The 12,266-nt window shown below is 32.7% G+C and overlaps 1 protein-coding gene across 1 annotated transcript; it reads left to right on the forward strand.

Annotated features, from left to right (window-relative positions):
• The first annotated feature begins 874 nt into the window (after nucleotides 1-874).
• LOC139875132 (F-box/FBD/LRR-repeat protein At1g13570-like) lies at nucleotides 875-2,668 on the forward strand. The gene is made up of 4 exons (XM_071862496.1): nucleotides 875-965; nucleotides 1,142-1,965; nucleotides 2,076-2,240; nucleotides 2,369-2,668. The coding sequence occupies exons 1-4, from the start codon at nucleotides 875-877 to the stop codon at nucleotides 2,666-2,668; spliced, it is 1,380 nt and encodes a 459-aa protein (XP_071718597.1).
• The last annotated feature ends 9,598 nt before the right edge of the window (nucleotides 2,669-12,266 follow it).

Genomic DNA, 12,266 nt, shown 5'->3' on the forward strand with positions numbered 1-12,266 from the left:
ATTTGGTTTAATTCTTTCATATAAATGTACTTATGTTTGAAAAAACTTGATTCCTGTTGTAATTTCTATCTATTCGACTTTTTATCTTCTGGTCTCTAATTCTATAATAATACATACATACTTTATTCCAGTTGATTCGTAGGTCCTGGTTTGGCAACTTTATGTAATTATCATTGTTATAACCTAGTTGGCGATTTATTTTAATCATATCCAAGTAACCAAAATTATACCTAGACATTTATTAGAAGCCCTAAAAAGTGAAGTAGCAAGTATGATAGGATTGGCTTAGTGTAAAAATAGCCTTATTTTATGAGTGTCTGCTTGGAATCAAGGTCTAACACTTGGGTTTAAGAAAACAACCTTTTCATCCAACAAGACCTTCATTTGATACACCTATGTTGGAGCTGAAACAACAAGACCTTCATTTGATACCCACTTAAGTTAGTACATTGTTCATCCTAGTGCCTATAAGGCTACGCTGTCTTATTTCGGCATGATGCAAAAATGAGTTTGTTAAGGATATGCCACTAGCTATACATCTTTCATTTCTTTGTGAGTACTTCTTTCTTCAAAGCAAAACCAGATGTCGACCTTAGCTATAACTCTGTATGTATAAGGAAATTGTTTCTCGTATGCTTTTGGATACTGCGTAGTATTGCTTTAGGATGGACACTATTACGACCATTTAAGATTTCATAGCCCCCATTTTTACCCTTAATAACTTTTTGAACCTTCTTGTTCGACTACTCAACTTTGTTTATTTCTGCAATCGCCTCGTTTCTCTCTTTGAGATGTTTATTGTTGTCTCTACTTATCTCTTCAGTAGTACACTTGTATTATTAACCACTTGAGTACTTTGTTCCACCACTTAGTTATGTCATCCGACATCATTCCCATGATACAACCCTTCTTTTGTAAGGAGAATGTTCATTTCCTGATAGTTGATGAAAATGTTACTATCGACAGTCAGCGGCATATTATTAAGAGTGTGAAGAAAAATGCTTTCAACCTTCAATAATAAGTATTGCAGACAAGTGTTTATTTTGTTACTTGTCATGTTAATTTCAAGTCCATTTACAATAAAGACACAAATCAAGAGTATTACGATGGATTTGTTTTTCTTTATTGAATTTTATGACAGGTAATAATTATAATACTAAGAGGAGGCTTGTAACTTGTACCGAAGTGGATAGATTCAGTAACTTGCCCGAGAATTTGATTGACTTGATTTTAGAGAAGCTTCCAATTCAAGATGCTGTGAAGACACATGTTTTATCAAAAAGATGGAGGTACAAATGGACCTCAATGAGGTCGCTGGTTCTTGATAAACGTTTCTCTGAAAAGTTTGCCAAAAAAGGAGCTTTTGGTCATAATGGGTTTATTAGGATCACAAACCAAATCTTTTACTTTCTAAAGGGTCCTATCTTAAAGTTACATCTTCACATACCAAACATGATTCTTGATAGCTTTCAAGAAGTCGATCAGTGGATGTTATCCTTGTCAAGAGACGGTGTTAGAGAACTTGTCATTATTAATAAAAAACGACGTTATCAACTTCCATGTTATTTTTTTCGTTGTCTAGAATTAAGAAAGCTCAAACTTGGAAACTGTATCATTAAACCATCACTCGAGTTTCAAGGGTTTCTCTATCTCAAAAATCTCTCGCTCAAGAATATTGAATTTGGGGCTAACTTGCATGGAACTATCATCAACATACCACAACTTAAGAAGTTGAAACTGTTTGAATGCACCAATGTTTACAATTTCAAGATCAAGTCTACAAAGTTGTTTGTGTTAGTGGTCATAAGTTGCCCTGATGCAACTTTGCTTCAGTTATTGAATAGTAAATCGGTTGGTTTAGTTTTCCTAAAACCCATTCAAGGAGTTGAAAGAGTTAATTTGGCTAGCTTGTTAAGTAATATGCCATGTCTTTGTATTTTACTTATCAACGGGTATTTTCTCCAGGTATTATTTTGAACTTAAATTCTAATAATTCATTTTTGTTCTCATATATTCTTTCATATCATCGTCCATATCTTCTTTGGTAACTTAAAATCTCACTTTCATCCTCACAGTTTTCTATTGCAGAAAATATTCCCAAGTGGCTTCCACACCCTGCTAATAGTTTAGAGTTACTCACCTTATACGAATTCAAATTTGGTGATTTGTTTCAACTTCAAGGTGTTTTATGCATTCTTCGGAACTCGCCTAACTTAGAACGACTTGATTTCGATAATCAGGTAAAGAGTGCTATACGTTTTCTCTTGTGCGTTTTGTGTTGTGTGTGCTTTTATAATAATCACGTATTTAGATGTATTTCTAGGGTTTTTTGAATACACAGTCAGTCTCACTTCTAATGTATTTCTAGGATCTTGAGAACATGCATTTGGATTTGGATGTGAAACCAGCATTAGCTTATTTGGAAGCGTTTGACTGTTTGCACCAAACATTGAATGGATTAAAAACTATAAATATAATGGATGTCGAAAGATCAAGACCTTTGTTGCTGTTTATAAAGCTTTTACTTGAGCATTCTCCCACTCTTGAAAAGATATCAATCCGACCCCGTGAAACTAGTGATGCGAATGAAAAATTCAACTTCGCTAAGGATGTTATACGGTTCCCACGAGCTTCCTCGAAAGCAGAACTTGTCTACTTGGATCCTTAACCACAATTCATTAATGATTTTAGTTATTGTCTCTCGTTTCCAATGTCTTGCTTGTTGTGGGACATGACAATTAATACATAAAATTGGATGATCGTTTTACATTTTTGATTTTCTAGTTCTCTTTATATAATGTTTGATGAGAGGAATATTCAAATGAAACCAATTCTTAAGTTGAGATCTAAGAATCAATCAGAGTGCGACATGTGGCGCGATAATCACATGGATTGAATTTTTTTTTTTTTAAATAAGAATATATATATATATATATATATATATATATATATATATATATATATATATATATATATATATATATATATATATATATATTTTTCAAAAAAAAATTTCAAATTAAAAAAAATAAAAATTTCGAAAATTTTTTTTTCAATTTTTTTTTTCAATAACATGTGATTGGATTTGAAATGCAGTAAATCACATGTGATTCTGCATGCTAATCACATGTGATTTATTGATTGTAAAATCTAATCACATGTGATTTTGCATGTCAAATTCAATCACATGTGATTGAAAAAAAAAATTCAATAAAATGACAAATAATGACGAATTTCAATAAATTTGTGCTAAAACCCTTCAAACACCAAGTTTTTGATCAAAACTTGATCAAATCACCGAATTAAAATCTGAAATTTTGAAGATATTAACACGAAACGCTAACAAACTTGATCAAATCACCGAATTAAAGTCTGTTTCCGGTTGAAATTTGAAAAAAAAAATTGAATTTTTTTTCAATCACACGTGATTGGATTTGATATGCAAAATCACATGTGATTGAGGTTTACAATCACATGTGATTGGATTTGACATGCTAAATTAAAAAAAAAATTCAATTTTTTTTTTCAAATTTTTTTTTTCCAAAATAAAAATTTTTGAATTTTTTTTCCAATCACATGTGATTGTCGCGCCACATGTCGCGCTCTGATTGGTCCGTTGGATTTCAAACAAATTTTTGGATTCAAGGGATTACAACTCTGTTTGATGAAGTCAATTATTTGTAAGAAATGAGATTTTGGTTTACAGTCTTCATAAACTAAATTCTGCAGCTTCACAATGGTCAAGTCGTGTCTTAAAGTTATTTTGTTGCTTTTGACAGGTTTCATATGCCACATTAACTTGTTGCACTATATTTGTAGTGTTAGAACGGCTAGCTAGTTGGTTTGGGTTAATACAAATTAAAATCCAATGCTCTTTGCATGATAGTTCAACAACAAGCAGTTTGAAAAAATGTAGTCCATACATTAATTTTTTTGTAAGCTATACACACCAAATTTGTAGTGTTATATTGGACCTTAGTTTTACATATTTAAGGCGGATGGAGAGTAACTTTAAAACACATAAAATGGCTTGAACTACCAGCAACCAAAACTACTGGTTTTGTATAACATGTAATCAAACACATTAGCAAATAGTAATGGAACCAAAACTTGGATCTATAACGGTAATGTAGATGAAGTATGAATCAAATACAACAATAACCAAAACTACTGGTTGCAATCGCACAATAATCAATTACTATGTAATGTGTTGTTTGAAGTCTTAAATAGCGGGAACAGGAACACTGAGTGATCCAGTGTTAAGCAGTCGTTGTAGTATCTGCAATGACAGCAAACTAGTATTAGATAGCACGGGTCTCGGTCCATCTACACGTGATTTCTATAGTTTTTAACTCGTTCAATGTTTGGCCCAAACACTTTGACGCTTCCAAATAACGTGATGCCGGTGACACATTAAAATGCATGCGCCGAGACTAGTAAAACATTAAAATTTAGAAAGCGCGTTGGCACCGAACTTATTCACTATATAAGCATATAGTGAATCTTTAAGCCAGATTGTAAAGAAAGTTTGACTTTTTTTTTTTTAAAGCCAAATTGTATAATGAATCTTTGTAAAGAAAGTTTTACTTTTTTTTAACTCTCTGTCTCAGTTACTCTTTTTGTTTTACATCCATACATTAAATGTATAAATAAACTTTTCCACTTTACTTTTATCTATTTATTAAAGTGCATGATTAATTCGAGACTTCACAAAAACGAATACCATCCAATATAACTGAGACCGTAGAAGTACAATTATATATGTATAAGTTTTAAAAGTTTGTATTTTTATATGTTGAAAATAAATACATATAATTATTTAATCAAATTTTATCTAACATATAAAATACTAAGATCTCACCTCCACATACCTTGTATGTGCGAGATTGAGTATTGTTCTCGTATATAAATAATGAGATATATTGAATTTGATGAACGGTTTGAAAGAAATAATTTGAAAACAGCCATGTTAGACCAGACATAATGAACACTAAAGAATGTTTTGTAATTTTAATGATCAATACGTAAAAACTATGATACACCAATTTGTACAAATATCGTATATATAATGTATATAATGTAGGTAATTAAACAATGTACCTCCGTAAACTGAACCAGGTACTGCACCGCCTTAATTCAGAACCCACTTTTATTTTCCCACCCTTTATGATTTGTAAATTCTCAATCTAAGATTATAGCGACGAAAATTGTGTGTTTTGATCATATCTTTTACTGAATTTGATAACTATAGACTTGAGATTGTCATGTGTTTGATTTTTGATTTGAAGGTCAAAGAGAAAAGGTTTAGGTATTATATCTGTAAGTGGCCTTGAAAAGTTTATTAAATTTTGAAGGTAGTAGATTTGCAATTGAAATGGTTTTGAGAAATTTGGAAAATCTAAAGTTTGAGAATTTGGGAAAGATGAAATATGGAGTTTATTAGTTTAACTAGTAAAATGAACCGTGGAAACACGTGTTTGTTTAAACGAAACAATTAGTTTAATTATATGTTTTAGTTATTAAGTGAATATAAATATTAAAGTCATTTAGTTTATTGTCTCATGGAACCACAGATTCCGACTAAGAAACTTTTCGTTAATTTTACAAACATAAAGTCCGCTCAAAGTTGAGTATTTATGTTTATATTAATAATAATTATTAATAATAATAAATGTCTTTTAATTTTTTTTAGAAAAATAAAATTACAATTTAGGAGAGATTAATATTTCCTATATTTTTAATAATAATAATAATAATAATAATAATAATAATAATAATAATAATAATAATAATAATAATAATAATAATAATAATAATAATAATAATAATAATAATAATAATAATAATAATAATAATATAATTATTAATAATAATAAATGTCTTTTAAATTTTTTAGAAAAAATTAAATTGTAATCTATGAAAAATTAATATTTCCTTTTATAAGTATTAATTTTTTAATTAAATTAATATATAATTATGACATCATCATTATGAAAAGTAAAAAATAATTAGCTTAATGATTACATTATCATTTTAGAGCTTTATATATATTAATTAATAGATAGATAGATTATATTTTAGAAAATAAAATAGAATAGATAAAATTATGAAAATACCCTCACTCACATGACATATGACTGAATTTAACAACAATATGTAATGGTCATAAGCTACAAAGACCAACCGCGTAACCTGTAAAGCACCAACCGTCCAACCAAGTCAAAAAATAAGTTTAGGGGCCATCTTATAATCTATTACAAACTATAGGGACCAAAAGCTTAATTATGTCTATTATATTTAGATTTAGATTATTATTAAAATTAAATCCGTTAAATAAAGGGCGGGAAAACACTAGGGTTCTAAAAACCCCCGAAAATCGTTTTAAATTAGTTCAGTAATTGTATATTCTATAATCTATTCGAATTCAACTTGACAACTTCCGTTCAGAAATGGCGGCAGGCGGCGGAGGTAGAGCAATCAAGGTTCTAAACGTAGCAGAGAAGCCGTTAGTAGCAAAAACTATATCAGGGATACCATCACGAAATCAGGGTTTAAGAATAGAAGGAAGATCACGTTACAATAAAATATTCGAATTCAATTACAAGATTCAAGGTCAACAGTGTCAAATGATGTTTACATCTGTCGCCAGACATTTAATGGAGATCGAATTCGATGGCCGGTATCGAAAGTGGCACTCGTGTGATCCTGTTAATCTGTTTCAAGCGCCTATCCAGAAACATGTACCAGAGGTATATAATTTGGTTTGATTTTTTGTTACTTAAATCGTGTTCATAATGGAGCTATTTTAGTTTATTATATGATATGAGGGCTTTTGAAAATGAGAATGCCTTATTTGAATGGTAAATGCAAAAGGTTAAGTGTTTTTATATGTATCATCGATTTCACGCAAGACTATTGTATGTACTGTACTTTTTATAAAACTTAAGATTTAATCATTTGATATATATATATATGTATTTGTGGTCTAATGACTTGAAAACTAAATGATGTGGCAGCTTACTGTGTTAGCAAAATGTAACATAAATAGGTCACTAGATATATATGATATTTATGAGCTGAAAGTTTGACACATATAAAAGCAAATAAATACAGCTTATTTGTATTTTGTAAGTTTATGCTATGTACAATTGAGAAATGTGAAAGTCTGTTGCTTTAGTACTATTAACCTTTTTTATGTGATAATTTTAATTCTCGTTCTATTTAACTTACGTAACTGTTACCATTGCATCAATACACAAAAGACCTATATCTTTGATGCAGAGTTAGTATGTGAGGTTAGGACTTGGGTCTAATGTTGCAGTCTGAATTCTAACAAAGTTATGGGATGACATTAGGTATAATTGACATATGCTTCCTTTGGATGATGTTTTATGATCTATTGAAGGTCTTTTGACTGTTAATGTGTCTTGAGCTCACTTATTACCTGTGAATTTGGCTATGGTGTATGTAATCCAGGATAAGGTAGACATCAAAAGGACCTTAGAGGAGGAAGCCCGAAAATGCCAATGGCTTGTCTTGTGGCTCGATTGTGACAGAGAAGGAGAGAACATATATTGCATTTGAAGTTGTGGAAGTTTGCTCAAGTGTGAATACTCATCTCAATATGGAGGGCTCGTTTCTCTTCATTATTTTCTGATGCTGTAGCTGTTAGACGAGTGAGTACTACTTCAAATGCGTGGAATGTTGGGATATGGGTGGTCGAAATGGGTTAAGTTGAAAATGGGTCGGATGATCTGAAACATCGTTTTTGGAATGTTTTTGTAACTAATTATAAATGGTTATAGAGGTTGGTCAAATATGCTTATAAAAGTTGTCTTATATGTATAACAAATTAATTATTTGGATAAAATGATATATCAGGTTTTATGGAATAAAAAATTATATCTATTGGGTGATTTTTTACTTGCTTCTCATTTGTTTCATTTTCTTTCATGTTATTTTTCTTATATATACCTTTAGAAATAAAAAAAAAAAATGAATTTAATTTGGCATCTACTTGTTAAATTATAGGGCTATCTGGTGGCATGTGCAGGAAATAGATCTTCGAATAGGTGCTTCCTTCACAAGATTTCAGACAATGCTACTGAAAGATGCCATTGTTTTCAATTTTTCTACAGATGGTAGAAATCTTGTCCTAAGCTATGGTCCTTGTCAGGTATAAGTCTGTTTAACAAAAGAAGTATAAAGTTTAAAAGTGTAGTGCACAGTAACTAATTAGGAAATTAAATGATTATATCGTCCATTTCAATTCCCCACATTGGGATTTGTTGTTGAACGATATTGGGAGATACTAGCACATGAACCTGAAGGAATTTTGGAAGATACAATGTTCACATACAACTGATGAAGGCACTGCCAACTTTAATTGGATGTAAACTTTTGACAACTCAGTCACCTAATCGTGTTTTCTTTTAAAAACTGGTTGGTTGAGTGAATTAACTCTCATTTAGTTTCTATATTGCAGGCGTGGGCATTTATTTGATTACACTTTTTTTTCTTTTTGGCAAAAATATTAATATATATATATATATATATATATATATATATATATATATATATATATATATATATATATTTGATTACACTTTTTTTTCTTTTTGGCAAAAATATTAATATATATATATATATATATATATATATATATATATATATATATATATATATATATATATATATATATATATATATATATATATATATATATAGGGGTAGGATCAAGAGGGAAGTAACCAATCGGGGGGAAGCGGGGGGAAGCAAAAACTTTTTTTTTCGTTTTTTGAAAAAACTTTGTTCACGAACATTATAGATGGGATGAAAATATGAACATTTAGTAGAGACACTTTGTGATAAATGTTTTTATTTTGGCGGGAAAACGCTCGAAGAAGCAATATATAACAACTATCGTGTTTTTCGAGCGTATGTTGAGGTTTTAGCTATTGGGGTTTAGATATTAGGGTTTAGATATTAGGCCTTATAGGGTTTAGATATTAGGGTTTTGAAATTTAGGGTTTAGGGTTTAGATTTAGGGTTTAGATTTAGGATTTAGATTGAGTTTTTGTAACACCCTGATTTTTTTTTTATTCACAGCGGAAGACTGAATTTACATAAATACCCTTAGATAACATTTACGAACATAGTTACCAAATCATCTTAGTTAACTTTATTACAACATTTCAAAACGACGGTGTTACATAAATCCTTTCAAAATTAGAAAACATCAGAGTTAAGCTAGTAGTCAAACATGTCTTCAACCCGTCCGCAACACCCGTCCTAATCAGCAGTACCTAAACCTGCAAGGGGTGAAAATGTGGGGGAGTTAGCACACAGCTAAGTGAATGGATACTATCTAACAGACCAAGCATAAGCAACTGAGCATGCAAGGGTCACAACTATGCTAACGTCCTGAACTAGCATACACAACAACTGACAATATGAGGATCGGCGGCTTGTACGAGCACACGACTTAGTTGATCAAGCTACAGTCTACCGATAGTCAACTTTACTGATTCCACTGCATAACCATCCAGACGCAACACATGTGTCCTTCTATGCTATACTGAACAATCAGTAACATCATGACCCGACCATGCTACCACAGTCGACCTCACATCAACCCAACCTTGCCGCCTCGGTGGATGTCCAACTAACAGTGCGCACATACGATCACAAATAAGCAGACATGCAATTGTCCTAACTAGCATGGCAATATTTAACTACACATGGCAATAATACAGGATATAAACATAGATAATAAAAAGTCTGAACAAGTAGCGTGTCAGCTACTTAATACTCTATCCGGAGATAGACCCACTCACCGAATACCAGCAACTAGCTCAGATAATCTATCACTGAGCGGCTTCCTTATTCTTATCACCTGAACATAAGGCAAATCAAGTTAGTTTCTGTCCGTTAATACAACACAACACAGTACAGGAATCAGTCACAAAAAGCGCCACAAAAAGGTCTACTTAACACTTATGCATTTTCAGAATTTACATCCTGAAAATCATAAAAACATACGGACAGCATAACAGCTATAATTCAACACTTAGTAAAAATTTCACTTCCTAAGACCATCGGTCGATGGTCCCATCCATCGGCCGATTGTCAATACACCATCGGTCGATGGTCTCCCCCAATCGGTCGATCGTCAAAATTACATCAGTTGGTCAGAAGCCATACACCATCGGTAGATGGTCTTGTCCACCGACCGATCGTCCCTCACCATCGGTCGATGGTCAAAGACCATCGGCCGAAGGTAGTTCATCAGCTGCAACAGCAGCAAAGTGACGGGTTTTAACCCAAAATCACCAAATCTCGACTTTGGACACGTTTTTGACCTCAAAACTGGTTACATCTTTTACACCAAACATTTAGAAACATAAACCCACAACTTTTACACTCAAACAACATCTAAATCAACCAATTTAGCACCAAAACCTACTTTGAAAAAACCTAACTTTAAAACTCATTTTGACACAGATTCAAGCACGAATTTGAACGATTATTACCTTGTTTAGACACTAGAAATCACAAGAAATCGATTTCCAACAAACTTAAAGACCAATAACAAGATTTGGTGAAATCTAGGGTTAGAGATGAAGAAGAAGAATGTACGGGTGAATTTGGGAATTTTCAAGAGAATTAGGGAAATGAGAGGAAAAAGAGCTGTACTATACACTTAATTGGTGTTAAATCCCATACCCCATTACACACGGGTATTTACCAGGTATCTGAAATCTTTCGTACTTAATTTGACTACTTTAACGGAGTCCAAATTAAATAAACGAACCTGTTCTGTGACCCTTGTCACAAACTGGTCTTAACCAAATAATAAAATAATATTACACAAATAAATAAAATAAAGGCATAAATAACCACATAATTATGCCCAAGGTCAAAAATGTCATCTTACTTCTAGGCCCGATCGGAGGATGTTACAAATCCACCCCCTTAAAGTGATTCCGTCCTCGGAATCTGGTCAAGGTCAAACAGATGTGGATAGCGAGCCTTCATCAACTCTTCGGTCTCCCACGTAAGGTTCGATCCTAAACTATGCTTCCACTCAACGAGAACCATATGGATCTCCTTCTTCCTTCTTAGTTTGGTTACCTTTCTATCAACAATCCTAATCGGTTCTTCAACTAACTTTTGATTCAAGTCAACCCTTAAATCACTCAACGGAACCAGTTGCGTCTCATCATCAACCTTACACTTCCTAAGGTAACACACATTGAAGGTGTTATGAATTCCTGCTAACTCTGTCGGGAGCTCTAATACAACCGTCTGATCATTAACCCTCTGTATAATCTTGAATGGCCCAATGTATCTCGGAGCTAACTTACCCCGCTTACCAAACCTGATAACACCCTTCCACGGTGAAACTTTCAAGTAAACACGATCACCTACCTCAAAGTTTACTGGACGTCTACGTGGATCAGCGTACATTTTCTGTCTGTCACGAGCCGCTTTTAACTTTTCACGCACTATAGCTACCTTGTCTGCTGTTATCTGAACTAATTCTGGACCTGCAAACTATTTCTCTCCGGCTTCTAACCAACAAGCCGGTGTTTTACATTTGCGACCATAAAACATTTCATAAGGCGGCATGCCAATACTCGAATGATATGTATCGTTGTAAGCGAACTCGATCAAAGGTAAATGGATATCCCACGGACCACCATACTCTAACACACAGGAAGCATATCCTCTAGTGTCTGTATTGTACGCTCACTCTGACCGTCAGTCTGTGGATGATACGCTGTACTCAGATTTACCCTCGTTCCCAAACTTTTCTGTAAACTGTTCCAGAAATTAGACACAAATCTAGAATCTCTGTCAAATACGATAGACAATGGAACCCCATGTCGACTAACTATTTCTTTTAAGTACAAATCTGCCAAAGTACTTAACGAAACTATCTCTTTTGTTGCTAAGAAATGTGCACTTTTCGTCAGTCGATCAACAATTACCCATATCATATCGTTGCCCCTCTGAGATCTAGGTAATTTGGTTACAAAATCCATCATAATATGATCCTATTTCCACTCTGGAATTTTCAACTGCTGTAATGAACCATAGGGTTTCTGATGTTCTGCCTTAACCTGTGCACAAATATGACATCTTTCTACCAATTGAGCAATATCTTTCTTCATCATTGGCCACCAATACATCGGTTTCAAGTCATTATACATCTTGGTACTACCCGGATGGACAGTCAACCTCGATTTGTACGCTTCATTTAA

The sequence above is a fragment of the Rutidosis leptorrhynchoides genome, chromosome 11, assembly GCF_046630445.1.
Source record: "Rutidosis leptorrhynchoides isolate AG116_Rl617_1_P2 chromosome 11, CSIRO_AGI_Rlap_v1, whole genome shotgun sequence".
Classification (NCBI taxonomy): Eukaryota; Viridiplantae; Streptophyta; class Magnoliopsida; order Asterales; family Asteraceae; genus Rutidosis; species Rutidosis leptorrhynchoides.